Source organism: Hyaena hyaena, unplaced genomic scaffold (assembly GCF_003009895.1).
Source record: "Hyaena hyaena isolate Hyena2069 unplaced genomic scaffold, ASM300989v1 scaffold_848, whole genome shotgun sequence".
Lineage (NCBI taxonomy): Eukaryota > Metazoa > Chordata > Mammalia > Carnivora > Hyaenidae > Hyaena > Hyaena hyaena.
Window position 1 is genome coordinate 49,293 of NW_024081479.1, and position 18,901 is coordinate 68,193.

At 39.8% G+C, this 18,901-nt stretch overlaps 2 protein-coding genes across 2 annotated transcripts in view; one reads left to right on the forward strand and one right to left on the reverse strand.

Annotated features, from left to right (window-relative positions):
• The window catches only part of PAAF1 (proteasomal ATPase associated factor 1), a 53,792-nt gene that overhangs the window by 26,629 nt on the left and 8,262 nt on the right, over positions 1-18,901 (reverse strand). Inside the window, exon 4 of the mRNA XM_039219903.1 lies at positions 9,411-9,500. Coding sequence (XP_039075834.1) covers positions 9,411-9,500 — 90 coding nt within the window. The remainder of the gene's footprint in view (positions 1-9,410; positions 9,501-18,901) is intronic.
• Positions 1-18,901, forward strand: part of LOC120222194 (cytochrome c oxidase assembly factor 4 homolog, mitochondrial) — a 36,951-nt gene that overhangs the window by 5,507 nt on the left and 12,543 nt on the right. The gene's annotated exons all lie outside the window — the stretch shown is intronic.

Genomic DNA, 18,901 nt, shown 5'->3' on the forward strand with positions numbered 1-18,901 from the left:
CAACATGTCTGTGCACCTCATATCCAGTGAAATGTATTTGCTTTCACTATGTATCCTTTGAGGTTATCCATCTCACTATATGGTCGGGAAACTATACTTTGAATATGGCTGACAGTTCAGGCCCCTTTCATGTTAATTTGCATGTTAATAAATCTTATTCTGCTACAGCTTGTATAAAATACCCCTTTGCATTGTTGTACGGGAAATGGATTTGGAATGCTACAGAGGGATCTATATCATATATTCATTGTAATTTAACACAATGTGTAAATCAGTTATGGTGGAAAAATTCTGAAACACAAACCAACAGCGCTGATTTTTCATTGGTGGTTGTTAAAACTCGAACTGAAGTATGGCCACCTGTAAATTTGACAAGACCTTGGTCGGACTCTTTTGCTGTATCTCATTTAGTAGCTGCTGTACAGACCTTGCTTCACCGATCCCGACGCATGCTTGGAGTAATCATAGCTTCAGTTCTTGCAGTGGCTTCAGTTACTGCAACCGCTGCCATGGCTAGACTTGCTTTGCATCAAGGAATCCAAACAGCAGACTTTATACGGGAGTGGCATAAAGACTCTCATTTATTGTGGCAACAACAACGAGATCTGGATACACAACTTGGAACTGATGTACTTAATCTTCAATATACTGTTTCTTGGCTTAGGGATCAATTAACTGTTTTATCCACAAAAAGTATGTTAAAATGTGATTGGAACTACTTTCGGGAATACCTTGCTTATAATACTCTTATGCCTGTGTTATTATTGTAGTCTTCCGGTGCTGGCGAAGAAGGCAACAACTAAAAAAGGATAGATAACGCGTTCGTTCGTGCTGCCTTACAGCTTGCTACTGCTTCACAGAAAAAAGGGGGAGATGTAGGAGCCCAACAGTGACCACAAGAAAGAATGGTTGGGCAGAGCATGCCTGCATACAGGATGTTCTGCCAAGGGGCCTGCACACAATATCCAAGGTTAACGGTCCGCTCGCCCTCCTTGAAAATAGGGAGGAGGCTGGAGTTCTGGGCAGGCTTCTTAGTAAATATGCTGTGGTCACTGTCTCCCTTTGTTCTCCCCATCCTTGGAATGTGCTTGGTTAGAAGAATGCGCTTCTTAGATTTTGGTATGTGTCCAGCTACCAGGGTATAAAAATAAACCGCACGAAGGCTCGGGGAGATTTTTCTCCCTCCGGCCGGAGTTGTGTCTTTGTCTGTCTTTATGTGTCTTGTCTTTTTGCCATTTCGTTCGCTACATAAATTATTAAGGAGAAAGTAAGGACTTTGGCTTTAAATATCCAACCTTCCATTTTACTTTTTCTATGCCACTTGAGGCATAATAAGTAAATTTGGCAAGAACGGAAGGGATACATCTACCAACTCTAATACATTATAAGACTTCTTCTTCTTCTTTTTCTTAATGTTTTATTTTGAGAGACTGTGAGTATACGTGCAAGTGGGGGAGGGGCAGAGAGAGAGGGAAAGAGAATCTCAAGCAGGCTCCATGTTCAGTGTGGAGCCTAATACAGGGCTTAATCACGTGACCACAAAACCACGAATTGAGCCAAAACCAAGAGTTGGACATTTAACTGACTGATCCACCCAGATGCCTCTTTTTCTTACTTTGGCTCCTTGGAATAAAAGTACTGTTAATTTAATTGTGGATCCCTTAATTGTAAGGATTATGACAACAACCTTAATATCATGTTTAACATCTGTAAAACATTTTCAAATACACTATATTATCTGGTATTCATAATAATCCCATTCTGCTCCTAGCTTCCCATTGCTGGGTAATAGAGACACAGAGGTGAATCTGACATAGCCCTGCCTTCACATTCTAGTGCAGGAGACCTATCTCCCAGATCTATCTTTCTTCTCCAAGACCAATGCCACCAACCTAATCTTGGGCCTTAAGCCTGACTACTGGTATTGTCACTTAACTTCCTGTAACTCCATGTCTGGCTCCCCAACTATATGACAAGCTCTCTAAGTGTCCAGAACAATGTCCAGCACTTTCTTTTCTATTTTCTTTTCTTAAAAGTTTTTTTTTTATAACTTTTTTCCTAATTTTTTAATGTTTGTTTATTCATTTATTTTTGAGGGGCACCTGGGTGATTCAGTCAGTTAAGTGTCCGACTAGCTCAGGTCTCGATCTCACAGTCCATGAGTTTGAGACCTGCATCAGGCTCTGTGCTGACAGCTCAGAGCCTGAAGCCTGCATGGGATTCTGTGTCTCCCTCTCTCCGCTGCCCATGCTCGCGCCCTCTCTCCTCTCTCTTTCAAAAATAAGTAAATATTTAAAAACTTTAAAAAAAATAAGTGGAATCAATATTGTTAAAAATAATTTATTAAATTTTAAAAAATTGATTATTTTGAGGGGGGGAGAGAAAGAGAGAATTCCATGAAGGGCAGAGATAGATAGAGAGAGGGAAAGAGAAAGAGAGACAGAGAAGCAGGACTAACCTGAAACAAGGCTCATATTCACCTGAAGCGGAGCTTGAGCTCACCCAATGTGGGATTCAAACTCACAAACCATGAGATCATGAGACCTGAGCCAAAGTCAGATGCTTAACCAACTGAGCCACCCAGGCACTATTTATTTATTTATTTTGAGAGGAAGAGAGTGCATATGCAGGGGAAGGGCAGAAAGCGAGGATGAGAGAGAATCTCAAGTAGGGTTCGTGCTGTCAGGGCAGAGCCCAACATGGGGCTCAATCTCACAAACTGTGCAATCATGACCTGAGGCGAAATCAAGAGTTGGACACTCAACGGAATGAGCCACTCAGGTGCTCCTGAAGGTTTTATTTTTAACTAATCCCTGCACCCAATGTGGAGCTACAAATTTACAACCCTGAGATCAAGAATTACGTGCTCTGGGGCGCCTGGGTGGCTTAGTCGGTTAAGCGTCCGACTTTGGCTCAGGTCATTAGTGATTTCGAGCTCTGCATCAAGCTCTGTGCTGACAGGTCAGAGTCTGGAACTGGTTTCAAATTCTGTATCTCCCTCTCTTTCTCTGTCTTTTTCCCACTTGTGCTCTGTCTTTTCTTTCAAAAATAAACATTAAAAAAAAAAAAAAGAATTAAGTACCTCAACAACACTAGGTAGGAAAGTGAAGCCATATGACCTGTATCACTAAGAGCAACTACTGTCCTCATTTGCAGGGCCCCAGAACCAAGACATTTGAACACTCTCCTACTCATTCTGTGAAACAGAATTAATCCCTCAAGCAACAAAGCTCAACCTCTTTCCTGACTCAGGTGGTATCTTTCCAACTGCCAGCCAGGCATCCACCTTTGGCTTTACAGTGGTCACCTGTAACTTCACATGTTCAAAACAGAACTCTCATTTCTCCCTGCTCCACACCAATACAACTACTTGACCTCATTAGTAAATGGCACCACTATTTACCTACTTCTTTGGATATTTTTGGAATCATTCCTTTTCCTCATTTTCTCTCACGTCTCAGATCCAAGTCATTAGTAAATCATGTCTAATTCCACACCCCAAGAATGTACGCTCTACACCACATTTTATTCACTGCTACAGTCCCAGTGCCCACAGGAGTACCTGGAATATAGTAGGCAATTAACAAATGGAAAAATCACCTACTGATGAACTCAGGAGGAAAGGAGAGTAAGAAATAGAAAAACCAATAATTTTTTAAATGACCTACTTCTCTCAACTATACACAAATAAAAATAAGTAAATTCAGAGTACCTGGCTGGCTGAGTCAGTAAAGCACATGACTCGATCTCAGGGTTGTGAGTTCAAGCTCCATGCTGGGGGTAGAACTTACTTTAAAAATGTTTTTTTTTTTAAACAAATGTTTTATATTATACGTATTATACACTGAATTCTTACAATAACATAAGCTAGAGAACAGAAAAAAATGACCTACTTCTCAAAAGGTTCTCCTAACTCTGCCAAAAAGTTTATCATTTCCTCCCTTAGTAAGTCTGCAGCACTATGTTCATATATTGTAGAGGTTTGTTAACCGGGGGTAAATTACCTCATCACATTTGGTGATGTCTAGAGACATTTTTATTTGTCACAAGTGGCGAATAGCCCACTACAATAAAGAATATCCAGCTCGGGGCACCTAGGTGGCTCAGTTAGTTAAGTGTCTGACTTCGGCTCAGGTCATGATCTCATGGTTTGTGGGTTTGAGCCCTGTGTCAGACTCTGTGCTGACAGCTCAGAGACTGGAGCCTGCTTCAGATTCTGTGTCTCCCTCTCTCTCTGCCCCTCCCCCACTCATGCTCTGTTTCTCTCGGTCTCAATAATAAACATTAAAAATTTTTAAAAAAATTATCCAGCTCAAAATGTCAATAGTGCACGATGGAGAAACTTAGATATGTTCTATTGTATCTTCTCAGTTAATATACTGTCCCTGCAGGGGACAGGGATATTGTTACCTTATGTGGGTTACATATCTCTGGGGACCTAGTTCCTAGATATAAAAAGAATTGAATTTGAACTACCTGGTTCTTCCAAAATGATTGAACACTAAAGAGTAGATTATAGGTCATACCAGCTTTCTCCTTTCTCCAAACTTTTGTTAAAGAGGAAAGAGAACTAACATTATTGAATAGCTACTAGGTACTAGACATGTAACAGACATTTCCCTCATCTAATACCCTCAAAACTCATTAAGATAGGTATTATTTGTATTTTTCAGGAGAAATCTGGGGTTTAAGAAGTGATTAAGTAATATCCCCAAGGTGACACAACAGAGCCAGGATGTATACTTAGGTCAGGGTCTAAAGCTAAAGATCTATTTCTCAGTTACAGCAAAAAAACAGCCAGAGGAATGGGATAATTCTAAATATTGCATAAATATGACAATTCAAGCGAGATAAAGGATGGATTACTTTATAGTGCTGTGCTATGTTAATCATTTCAAAAAGAATTAAGATAGATCCCTACTTCAAACTAAGTAACAGAAGCACCTGGCTGGCTCAATCAGTAGAATCTGCAACTCTTGATCTTATGGTCATGAGTTCGAGCCCCGCGTTGGGCATGGAGCCTACTTAAAAAAAAATAAAAAACAAAAATAAAGTTTGAAATGTAAAAAAATATATATATTTAAAGAAAATACTATATAATTGTATTTAACACTTATATTGTGCTTACTATGTTTCAGACCGAATTCTGTTTCAATCCTCTTACCACCCCTATATTACTTTTATCCCTATTTTACAAATAAAGCATCTGTGACACACAGAGTTTAAGTACCTGGCCTAAGGTCACAGTTAGTAAATGGCAGAACCAACATTCAAAGCCAAAGAAGCAAATCCAATGAGTCTATCCCTAGAGTCTGTGCTCTTACCCATTATGCTTACCCATTACACCCAAAGTGAATATATAAAAATCATGGACTACTCTAAGCAGGAACCCAAAAGTGTTACCATAAAGGAATAAATTGATGGGTTTTATTATCTAAAGATATTAGAGATCTGTATGTCAAAAGATGCCATAAATAACAATAAACAATACGCAAGAAACTATCTGAAAAATATATGGCAAAAGGTCACTACCCTTAATATAAGAGCTCTTATCCTCAACATCATTCATCACCAGGGAAATACAAATCAAAACCACAATGAGATACCACCTCACACCTGTCAGAATGGCTAAAATTAGCAACACAATTAACAGCAGGTAATGGAGAGGATGTGAAGAAAGGGCAACCCTCTTGCACTACTGGTTGGGATGCAAACTGGCATAGCCATTATGAAGAAAAGTATGGAGGTTCCCCCCCCAAAAAAAACCCTAAAAACAGAACTACCCTACAATCCAGCAATTGCACTATTAGGTATTCACCCAAAGGATACAAAAATATAGATTTGAAGGGGTACATGCAACCCAATGTTTATAGTAGCATTATCAACAACAGCCAAACTATGGAGAGAGACCAAATGTCCATAGACTGATGAATGGATAAAGAAGATACATATACGGGGGTGGCTGGGTGACTCAGATGGTTAAACATTCAACTGTGCCTCAGGTCATGATCCCATGGCTTGTGAGTTCAAGCCCCATATCAGGCTCTGTGCTGACAGCTCAGAGTCTGGAGGCTGCTTTGGATTCTGTGTCTCCTTCTCTCACTGCCCCTCCCCTGCTTTCACTCTATCTCTCACTGTCTCAAAAATAAATAAACATGAAAAAAAAATTTTAAAGATACATATCACGCACACACACACACACACACACACACACACACACACACACACAGAGGAATATTACTCAGACATCAAAAAGATTCAAATCTTGCTATTTGCAATTGTGTGGATGGAGCTAGAATGTATTATGCTAAGCAAAATAAGTCAATCAGAGAAAGGTAAATACCATATAATTTCATTCATATGTGGAATTTAAGAAACAGATGAACATATGGGAAGGGGGGGTAGAAAAGAGAGGGGAAAAAAACCACAAGAGACTCTTAATGACAGAGAACAAACGGAGAGTTGATGGAGGGAGGTAGGTGGGAGATGGGCTAGGGTGATGGGTATTAAGGAGGGCACTTGTGATGATCACTGAGTGTTGTATGTAAGTGATGACTCACTGAATTCTCCTGAAACCAATATTGCACGGTATATTAACTAAAATAAAAATAAATACGATCTCTTACCAATACCAAAAAAAAATTCACACTTAGAAAAATGAGCAAATGATATGAAGAATGGCCAAAAATATATGAAAAAGTAGTCAATCCACGATTAATCAAAGGAGCACAATTAAAATAACAATGAGATACCATCTCTCAAACTGGTAAGCAGGTTAAGTGTCTGACTTAGGCTCAGGTCATGATCTCACAGATTGTGAGTTTGAGCCCCACATCAAGCTGTGCTGACAGCTCGAAGCCTGGAGCCAGCTTCGGATGCTGTCCCTCTCTCTCTCTCTCTCTCTCTGCCCCTTCTCTGCTCACATGTGATTTGTCTCTCTCTCAATGTCAAAAATGAATAAACATTAAAAAAATGTGAACGCCCAATATTGGTAGAGAATGTCAAGTCAGATTGTAGAAAAGCAGTCCTTTTTAGTCAATGGAAAGGGCCCACTGGTAAGTCAATTACTCAAAAAAATTCAAATAAAGTAGGAAATAATAAAAAACAATGCATAAATATCTACATTTAACTCAATACATAAATGTACATAAAATTCACTAATCTTTTCAATAGTCCACTGATTACTACAAGGAAACTTCACCTTGACTTTGTTGTAATAAACTATTAGCCAAAGACACAATTCAAAACTTGATTTCTTTAAAGGAAGACAAATCTTTATTCACATTTATAAAACAATCTGAAAGCAAAAATCCCTCTAGCATCTTTAAAAAAATTTTTTTTAAATGTTCATTTACTTTTGAGAGAGAGACACGGTGCAAGGGGGGAAAAGGCGGAGAGAGAGGAAGACACAGAATGCGAAGTAGGCTCCAGGCTCTGAGCTGTCAGCACAGAACCCGACTTGGGGCTCAAATTCATGAAACACGAGATCATGACCTGAGCCAAAGTGGGGTGCTTAACCAACTGAGCCACCCAGGCACCCCCTTACCTAGGGTTTAAAAAAAAATCTTTTCAGGGTGCCTGGGTGGCTCAGTCAGTCAAGCGACCAACTCTTGATTTTGGCTCAGGTCATGATCTTGTGGTTTGTGAGTTCAAGCCCCCTAACAGACTCTGTGCTAATAACATGAAGACTTCTTAGGATCCACTGTCTCTCTTCTCTCTCTCTCTTGCTCTCAAAATAAATAAACTTTATTTTTTTTATTTTTTTATTTTTTTAATTATTTTTTTTTAATGTTTTATTTATTTCTAGGAGAGAGAGACAGCGTGAGCAGGGGAGGGTCAGAGAGAGAGAGAGTCATAGACTGAAACAGGCTCCAGGCTCTGAGCTGGCAGTCAGAACAGAGCCCGACGCGGGGCTCGAACCCACGAACCGCGAGATCATGACCTAAACGAAAGTCGGACGCTTAACCGACTAAGCCACCCAGGCGCCCCATTAAACTTTATTTTTTTTAAATAAATAAACTTTAAAGACAAATAATTCTTTTTTCCTAACATTGCGCACTTATCTTGCTCACACATATTATAGAAGTTTTTTTATAAAACCTCTCCTTTATCAAGTCTTTATAATGCAATCATTAGTTTTCAAAGACATAATCACTCTGCTTTTTCAGTCATATTACAAGGTGAACATATTTAATTAACATAATTTCAAAAACAATAAAACTGGTACTATAACTGATCCTTGTAAGCATTCAACTTAACCAGTAGTGTCAGCAGTATGCAGATCTCAGAAAAGAGCTCATAAGCCATGAATGTGCTGTGACATAAGCCATGAATGAGTACTAGTCAATATATTTTATATAGGAAATGCAGAGCAACAGTTAGCTCAATAAATTAGTTCAGTGGAAGTCAGTTAAAACATACCAAAAGTCTTATAATCTGCATTCTCTTTGACTCAACAACTCTATTTTGATTTCTTCCTATCTTTGTGAGTAAAGGGTTAGCTAAATATACCACCAAAATATGAAATCAGGACATCAAAAATACCTGAAAGTCCAGTAATGTAAAACTGGAGAAAATAAACTGTAGTAAAATCATACAGCAGAATACTATGCAGTTCTTAAAAGAATATGTAAAAAGAAGGCATACAATGAGGAACATAACGTATTATTAAAGAATATAAAGCAAGTTATAAAACAGCATATACTATAAAAACCTATTTTGATAAAATATTTAATGAAAAGACAGGGAGATTACTACTATAATTATTACTAATATAGGCTTTTAAACAAAGTTCACATTAGTTATTTTCAGATGGTAGAACGTGAGTGATTTTTCACTTTTTATATTTCCTAAATTCTCATCACTATATATATCTATGTTGGTTTTGTAATGTGGGAAAAAAATAGCTATTTTAAAAAATGTATCACACAATAAGAAATGGAAGGTTTTAATATAATCAGTTTATCCACATATTTCTCACTTATACTTCCATGGTAGTTAGAAAGGGCATTCTCACAAAGACCTCTGAAAATTACTCAATATGCTACACTTGGAATTTTGAGAAAATGTCCCTGTCTTGAAGGCAATGAGACAGAAATAAGAGCAATGACAAATTATACAAACAGCTACCGGCGTTATCCAAAAGCCACTAAGTACCTCTGCTAAAACATACATATGTAAACTTCAGATAATTCCTTTCTCTATGATTAACAGTGAGTAGATTTGTGTACATATTCTATGTGGACCCAAATACCGGTTTTGCCAAAATCATCACACTTCAGCTGTGTTATCTTAACAATGCACAGTAAATATAAGACACATTAATTATGAATGTTTATAAGCACTCAGGCATAGAAAATGAAAAAATAACATTCCATTATATTTTCTCCTCACTTTATCAAAATACTTACACTTTCAGCATGAATTCTGGAAAAAGTAGTGTATGGTGCCAAAAACTTTGAGGATGCATTTTCCTCAGGACAAGAAATATGAATGCTTTTCTAAATAGAGACGGAAAGATAAAATTCATCAATGAAGTTACTCCAATGAAATTAAATCTCTTAAAGAGAACATTAGGATGACAGGGAATTTTCTTTTCTTTTATTTTTTTTTTACAAATAGTTCATTGTCAAGTTGGTTTCCATATAACACCTGGTGCTCATCCCCACAACTGTCCTCCTCTATACCCATCTCCCCCCACCCCCAACACCCATGAGTCCTCACTTTGTTCTCAGCATTCAAGAGTCTCTCATGGTTTGCCTCTCTCCCTTTCCCCCACCATTTCTCCCCTTCTTCTCCCCCATGGTCCTCCGTTAAGTTCCTCCCAATCCTCCTATACATGCAAACATATGATCTTTGTCCTTTTCTGCCTGACTTATTTCGCTCAGCATAACACCCTCAAGGTCCATCCATGTTTGTACACATGGCCAGAGTTCATTCTTTCTCATTGCCGTGTAGTATTCCATCGTATAGATAAAAAACATCTTCATCCATTCGTCCGTTGATGGACACTTAGGCTCTTTCCATGTTTTAGCTATTGTGGAGAGTGCTGCTATGAACATTGGGGTACATGTGCTCCTATGTATCAGCACTCCTGTATCCCTTGGGTAAATTCCTAGCAGTGTTATTGCTGGGTCATAGGGGAGTTCTATTGTTAAGTTTTTGAGGCACCTCCACACTGTTTTCCAGAGAGGCTGTACCAGTTTACATTCCCAACAACAGTGCAGGAGTATGCCCGTTTCTCCACAACCTCGCCAGCATCTAGAGTCCTCTGATTGGCTCATTTTAGCCACTCTGACTGGCGTGAGGTGGTATCTCAGTGTGGTTTTGATTTGTATTTCCCTGATGAGGAGGGATGCTGAGCATCGTTTCATGTGTCTGTTGGCCATCTGGATGTCCTCTTTGGAGAAGTATCTGTTCATATCTTCTTCCCATTACTTCACTGGGTTGTTTGTTTCTCGGGCATGGAGTTTGGTGAGTTCCTTATAGATTTTGGAACCCTTTATCTGATATGTCATTTGCAACTATCTTTTCCCATTCCGTTGGTTGCCTATTAGTTTTGTGGGTTGTTTCCTTTGCCGTGCAGAAGCTTTTAATCTTGATGAGGTCCCAAAAGTTTATTTTTGCTCTTGATTCCCTTGCATTTGGGGATGTGTTAAGTAAGAAGTTGCTGCGGTGGAGGTCAAGGAGGTTGTTTCCTGCTTTCTCCTCTAGGGTGTTGATAGTTTCCTGTCTCACGTTCAGGTCCTTTATCCATTTTGAGTTTATTTTTGTGTATAGTGTGAGAAAATGATCTAGTCATTCTTCTGCATGTTGCTGTCCAGTTCTCCCAACACCATCTGTTAAAAAGGCTCTTTTTTCTATTGGATACTCTTTCCTGCTTTGTCAAAGATTAGTTGGCTGTATACTTTTGGGTCCACTTCTGGGTCCACTTCTGAGTTCTCAATTCTGTTCCATTGGTCTATGTGTCTATTTTTGTGCCAATACCATACTGTCTTGATGATGACAGCTTTGTAGTAGAGGCTAAAGTCTGGGATGGTGATACCTCTCGTTTTGGTTTTATCCTTTAGTATTACTTTGGCTATTCGGGGTCTTTTGTGGTTCCATACAAATTTTAGGATAGTTTGTTCTAGTTTTCAGAAGTATGCTGGTGCAATTTTCATTGGAATTGTATTGAATGTGTAGATTGCTTTCAGTAGTAATGACATTTTAACTATATTTATTCTTCCAATCCATGAGCATGGAATGTTTTTCCATTTCTTTGTGTCTTCTTCAATTTCCTTCATAAGTTTTCATCATACAGATCTCTTGTATCCTTGGTTAGGTTTATTTCTAGGTATTTTATGTTTTTTTGTGCAATTGTGAATGGGATCAGTTTCTTGATTTCTCTTTCTGATGTTTCATTATTGGTGTATAAAAATGCAACCAATTTCTGTACGTTGATTTTGTACCCTGCAACTTGGCTGAATTCTTGGATCAGTTCTAGTAGGCTTCTGGTGGAGTCTGTCGAGTTTTCTATGTAGAGTATCATGTCATCTGCGAAGAGTGAAAGTTTGACTTCCTCTTTGCCAATTCTGATGCCTTTGATTTCCTTTTGTTGTCTGATGGCTGATGCTAGGACTTCCAGCACTATGTTAAACAACAGTGGTGAGAGTGGACATCCCTGTCGTGTTCCTGATCTCAGGGGGAAAGCTCTCAGTTTTTCCCCGTTGAGGATGATGTTAGCTGAAGGCTTCTCATAGATGGCTTTGATGATGTTTAAGTAGGTTCCTTCTATCCCAACTTTCTCGAGAGTCTTTATTAAGAAGGGATGCTGTATTTTGTCAAATGCTTTTTCTGCATCTATTGACAGGATCATATGGTTTTTATCTTTTCTTTTATTGATATGATGTATCACATTGATTGATTTGCGAATGTTGAACCAGCCCTGTAACCCAGGAATGAATCCCACTTGATCTTGGTGGATGATTCTTTTGATATGCTGCTGGATTCGATTTGCAAGGATCTTGTTGAGAATTTTTGCATCCGTATTCATCAAGGATATTGGCCTATAGTTCTCTTTTTTTGCTGGATCTCTGTCTGGCTTGGGAATCAGAGTGATGCTGGCTTCATAAAATGAGTCCGGGAGTTTTCCTTCGACTTCTATTTTTTGGAATAGCTTGAGAAGAATTGGGATTAATTCTGTTTTAAATGTCTGGTAGAATTCCCCAGGGAAACCATCAGGTCCAGGGCTCTTATTTGTTGGGAGATTTTTGATCACTGATTCGATTTCTTCACTCGTTATGGGTCTGTTCAGGTTTTCTATTTCTTCCCGTGTGAATTTTGGTAGTGAGTGTGTGTTTAGGAATTTGTCCATTTCTTCTAAGTTGTCCAATTTGTTGGCATATAATTTTTCATAGTATTCCCTGATAATTGCTTGTATTTCTGAGGGGTTGGTTGTAATAAGTCCATTTTCATTCATAATTTTGTCTATTTGGGTGCTCTCTCTTTTCTTTTTGATAAGCCTGGCTAGAGGTTTGTCAATTTTGTTTACTTTTTCAAAAAACCAACTCTTGGTTTCATTGATCTGTTCAATTGTTTCTTTGGTCTCTATGTTGTTTATTTCTGCTCTAATTTTTACTATTTCTCTTCTTCTGGGTTGAGGGTGTTCTTGTTGCTCTGCCTCTAGTTCCTTTAGGTGAGCTGTTAGATTTTGGATTTGCACTTTTTCTAATCTCTTGAAATAGGCCTGGAGTGCAATGTACTTTCCTCTTAGGACTACCTTTGCCACATCCCATAGATTTTGGATTGTTGTGTTTTCATTTTCATTTGTTTCCATATATTTTTTAATTTCCTCTCTAATTGCCTGATTGGCCCATTCATTCTTTAGTAGGGTGTTCTTTAACCTCCATGTTTTGGGAGGTTTTCCAGACTTCTTCCTGTGATTGATTTCAAGTTTCATGGCATAATGATCTGACAGTATGCATGGTATGATCTCAATTCTTTTATATTTATTGAGGGCTGCTTTATGTCCTAGTATGTGATCTATCTTGGAGAATGCGCCCTGCGCGCTTGAGAAGAAAGTAAATTCCCTGGCCTCAGGAAGTAAAGTTCTAAATATATCCGTCAGATCCATCTGGTCCAATGTGTCTTTCAAGTCAATTACTTCTTTAGTGAATTTCTGTCTGGTTGACCTATCCATTGCTGAAGCGGAGTATTAAAGTCCCCTGCTATTAGCACATTCTTATCTATGAGCTTGTTTCTGTTTGTGATTGTTTTAGATATTTAGGTGCTCCCATATTCGGTGCGTAGACATTTATGATTGTTAGTTCTTCCTGATGGATGGACCCTGTAATTATTATGTAGTGCGCTTCTTCATCTCTTGTTATTGTCTTTAATTTAAAGTCCAGTTTATCTGATATAAGTATAGCTACTCCGGCTTTCTTTTGATTTCCTGTAGCATGATATATGTTTCTCCATCCCCTTACTTTTTTTTTTTTAATGTTTTATTTATTTCTAGGAAAGAGAGAGAGAGAGACAGCGTGAGCAGGTGAGGGCCAGAGAGAGAGGGAGTCACGGACTGAAACAGGCTTCAGGCTCTGAGCTGCCAGTCAGCACAGAGTCCAACGCAGGGCTCGAACCCACAAACCGCGAGGTCATGACCTAAGCGAAAGTCGGACGCTTAATCAACTAAGCCACCCAGGCGCCCCACCCATCCCCTTACTTTTAATCTGAACGTATCTTCCAGTCTAAAATGAGTTTCTTGTAGACAGCATATAGATGGATTTTGTTTTTTTATCCATTCTGCTACATTATGTCTATTGATTGGAGCATTCAGCCCATTTACATTCAGTGTTATTATTGAAATATGTGGGTTTAGAGTCTTTGTATCTTTTGTAGGGTTCATGTTTGTGGTGGTGTCTCTGGTATCCTTGTTACTTGCAACATTTCCTTCAGAGCGTCCCCCTCAGGATTTCTTGTAGGGCTGGCTTATTGATGACAAATTCTCTCAATTTCTGTTTATTTGGAAAGATTTTTATCTCTCCTATTTTGAATGACAGGCTTGCTGGATAGAGGATACTAGGCTGCATATTTTTTCTGTTCATCACATTGAAGATCTCCTGTCATTCCTTTCTGCCCTGACACGTTTCAGTAGATAGGTCTGTCACCAGTCTGATAGGTTTCCCTTTGTATGTTAGGGCCCTTTTCTCCCTAGCTGCTTTCAGAATTCTCTCTTTGTCCTTATATTTTGCCATTTTTACTGTGATATGCCATGCAGAAGATTGATTCAAGCTACGTCTGCGGGGAGTCCTCTGTGCCTCTAGTATTTCAACGTTTACTTCCTTCCCCAGGTCAGGGAAGTTCTCTGCTATAATTTGTTCCAGGACTCCTTCAGCACCTTTCCCCCTCTCTTCCTCTTCTGGGATTCCAATGATATGGATATTGTAGAATTTGACCATATAGCTGAGCTCTCGAACTCTTCTTTCATGTTCCTGGATCAGTTTGTCTCTTTTATTGTCAGCTTCTTGTTTTTCTATAATGGTGTCTTCTCAATCACTTATTCTCCTTTTTGCCTCTTCAATCCTTGCATTGGAGGCCTCTAATTTATTATGTATCTCATTTATCGCATTTTTAATTCTTCATGACTATTTTTATTTTCCATTTTGTCTGTAGCCCTAGTTTCTTTGATGTCCCCTATGCTTTTTTCAATCCTAGCTATTAATTTTATGATTATTATTCTAAAATCTTGTTCAGTTATGCTACTTATATCTGTTTTGAGCAGTTCATTAGCTATCATTTCTTCTTGGAGTTTCCTTGGAGGAGAGCTCTTTTGTTTCGTCATTTTAGTTAGCTTTCTGGCTCTTGTTAGATTTAAAGACTTGTTATGCTCTCTGCACCTATGAGCTCTGCTGTATCCAAGAAGACTCTTTGACTGTCCAGGGCCTATCCTTTCAGAGAGTTTTTTGAATGGTATCTCTTGGTCTCTCTTGTTGGGACCATTTGGGACCCTCGACCTTGTGTACTCTGGCTTGTTTCTTGAGGTATCCCTGGAGAAGAAAACAGACAGACACACAGGGAGCAGGAGCACACAAATGCACAGACAAATTCAACTAACATGGAAACCAAGAGGGAAAACGAAAAAGTTAAGAGAAAAGACGGACGAGGGAGAGCGAATAACAGAGAGTAATAAATACATGAAAGAGTCAAAAAGAAGAAAAGAAAAGGAAAAAAGAAGAAAACCAATGGACAAAGAGCGGTTTAAAGCATATAACCGGATTTCCCAGCTACAGTTAAATAGCCGTGTGTATGCAGTGCTAGTTGAAGAGCATAGAGAAAGAGAGAGAAGACAGGGCGGGGATGAGGCAAAAATGGAAATAGAATGAACAGGCAGGAGGGATAAGAAGCTTTTTTCAAAGAGCTAAGGGGTGGAATATGGTTGGACAGGTGAGAGAATGATGCCGGTGTTATCCAGAGAAACTATATAGTCTAATTACTCCTGAGATAAAGAGATGAAAATGTCGGTAGGTGTAGAATTTACATCTACAGAATGGACTAGTTGCGACTGTTTAAGCAAGCCGGTGACCAAAGTTAAACGGGTCAGTGTTCCGGGAAAAAGGGTCAAAAAAAAAAAAAAAAAAAAAAAAAAGAAAAAAAAAAAAAAAAAAAAGGGAGGAGGGCAGCTCTCTAGCAGGGATGGGCGTGGTGTGATCCAATGCGTCAGGCGGGAGTTCTGCCTTAGTGGTTGTGGTGAGGAGAGTGGCGGTGCACCAGTCCCTTCTTGCACCAAGCGCTGCACCTAGCTTTTTTGTGTGTGTATACTCCCGTGCCAGGTGGGTCGCGCTCTTTAACCCGGGCCAGCTAGTTTCCAAGTGCAGTCTGAGCGCCTGACTGAAACCGTGGCAGCCACTAGCTGGCAGGCGATCACCTCAGGGCAATTCCACGCCTCTTGCCCAGTCCTGGGGGTGGAGCCAGAAGCCGCTGCTCCCGTTCTCCAGGTTGGGTTGGTGAGCATGGGCCGGGGCTTGTCTGCAGGGCGTGTCTGGCCCACTGGAGAGAGGGAAATCAGGTCCCTCTGTGTCTCATCACCTGAAATACGAACTTGCAGGCAAATCTCCCAGTTTTAAGCACTTCGCCTTCCCTCTAAAGTTCCAGCCAGCTCGGAGCGCGAAGGTCTGCGCACGGCTCCTCCAGGAATCCAGCAGCGCTGGGAATACAATGGAACAAAGGAGCGGTGCCAGGGAGCTTGCAGCCACTCTGGGACGAGTTGGCTCGCGCAGCCGCTCTAGGATGATTGAGTATGCGCCAGGATTTGGCACGCACCGTCCTTCTATGCCTCGAGCAGAGGTTTTTCTGTTTCCCAGAGGCAGGGCCCAGGGCCCGTATCTTGAGTAGTTTCAGACTCTCTATTTTTCCCCTCTCACTCCCCACAGAGGGGGATCGCCCAGTCCCTCCAGTCTCCGATCCCTGCCTGAGTTTATCTTCCCCAGTTCGCACTCACGTTAGAAGGCTTTCTCAGTGGATTCTGCGTCCTTTCTCTCCCAATATCTTGGGATCTGTAAGGTTTCCTATGGCTTCAGATCTTTTCCGTGTGAGATATGGGGGCGAGTGCAATGTATGGAGCTCCCTACTTCTCCGCCATCTTGCCCCCTTCCGGAATTTTCATCTTTTAAATGTACCCACTCTTATCCTCCTTCCCCAGCTCACAACACAATCACTCCCCTATAGATCAGCAGCTCTTCTGCAATGTAATTTTGTAGTGCTTAGATGCCATTATCTTTTTATAGTGACGTAAACTCCCACAGAAGACAAACCAACAGTAAGATACAAATGACAAACACAAAGGGGAGGGGCGCTTGGGTGGCTCAGTCTCTTAAGCTTCTGACTCTTGCTTTTTGGCTCAGGTCATGATCTCGGTTTGTGAGATTGATACCTCTATGGGGCTCTGCACAGACAGCATAGGCGTCTGCTAGGGATTCTCTCTTTCCCTCTCTCTGCCCTTCCCCTGTTCCTGGGCATGTGCGTGTTCTCTCAAAATAAATAAATATACTTACAAAAAAATGACAAACATAAGAGTACTAATTTTTATGAGAAAATCTAATACCAGTACTCTCAGTTAGTAATAGGGCAAGGAACAGGGTTAACAGATAGGAGGAAAGAGCACCAGATTCCAAGTCCAGGGCCTAAACAACCACACTAAAAGTAAACTTACTGCCTTTAAGAATTTTTAGAAACAATGTTAGACTACTGACAACTACAGTTACCAGAGAAAATTAGTAAATTATGATATACAATGTGTAAGCCTGGTCAGGACTGCAGTGCTCATTACTACCTCGGACTTAAACTGACTACACATGTTCACTGACTGCTGACTGCCCCATAGCTGTATTAATTCCACATGTGTTTTTGCTTAGTCATTATCACATATCTTTCAGCTATTATAGCAAGAAAGCACTGGTGACATAGCGGGAAACTGTACCTAGAACTAGATGTTAGATTGAGGTGACATAACTTGCAAGGCAGCCTTTGTAGCCATTTAAGATTTCAAGGTAGCATGTATACAGGTATAAGAGGCTTGGGAAACCCTTCGAGGGTTCTTGCAATAGGACAGCCCTTTATTCTAACTGCCAAAATAACACCACAACCACCTAAGTGTGTATCTCCTACAGGACAGCCGAGGAGCTGCACTCACCAAACAGTTCCTAACCTGTTATCTCTTTTGCATCAGTACTTCAAAGTTTCTGGAAATTCTGCTGACAATGAAAACGTCTTCAAAAATCAAGATTTTCTAAACCTCTTTCTAAGGCTAATCTATATACAACAAACACAGGTCCCCACAGTTCATTAGAAAGAAGTTTCAGGGGTGCCTGGATCGTTCATTTGGTTGAAAGCACAACTCGATTTCAGCTCAGGTCATGATCCCATGGTCGTGGGATCAAGCCCTACATCAGGCTCTGTGCTGGAGGTGAGGCCTGCTTAAGATTCTCTCCCTCCCCCTCTCTCTCTCTGTCCCTCTCCCCCACTTGGTGTGTGCTCTCTCTCTCTCCAAAATTAAAAATTAAAAAAATTAAAATAGAAGGGGCGAGAAAGAAAATATTTTAAAAAAGAGTTTCAAAGTTACAATATTTTCATCACTAAAAATCAAAACGCTCTTAATTACAAGTATTCTACTCCTTTAAAAAGACAATCAGAATAGCTATCTATACAAACAGCATTTTCTTAGCCAGCATATCCATATGTGGCTGCCTGCAGGCTTTTCATAAAATTAGGTTTTGCTTTTAACCGCATGACAAAGCCCATACGGCAGCAAGAGAGCTGACCTGGATTTGGAATTGCCTCCTGTACCCAAAATTAAAGTGTCAGCTAAACTCTTCTGGTTTAAATATTCCTACCAGCAAGGATTCAAGGAACTCCAAGAACTTAGTGTTTAGGCATCTGTAAGAACTGGGTTTGCTCTCAGAAGACTTCATTTCTTTGGGACTAATTATATGAAAGTTTTGCCAATCAGTAGTTTCCTCTTGCTTATCAATCAAGCAATTCAGCCTTTAATCCATAAACAAACTATGGAGGAAAAGAAATATTGAACTATCTTCCAATATCAGCAGTAGAGAATCCATGCTGTTAATAAGAATATTTTAACAAAAAGCTGCAGGATATCAAAACATAAAATTCAGGGCATAAAAAAAGTCAAACTTTTTTTTTTTAATCTTCCAGGATTATGTATTTAAGCATAATCTACTGTTTAATAGAACAATGTAGCAACATCAAAAGTTGACCGCAAAGTGACTCACAGCAATTAGGAAACAAATGAACGCTCAACCATAAGCACTTACTGTCTGACCCAGCAGGTACACTGGCAGAAATTAGCAATGATGTTGGAAGAGATAAGGATTGTATCAGGGCCTACGTATGAAGGGAAGAAAGG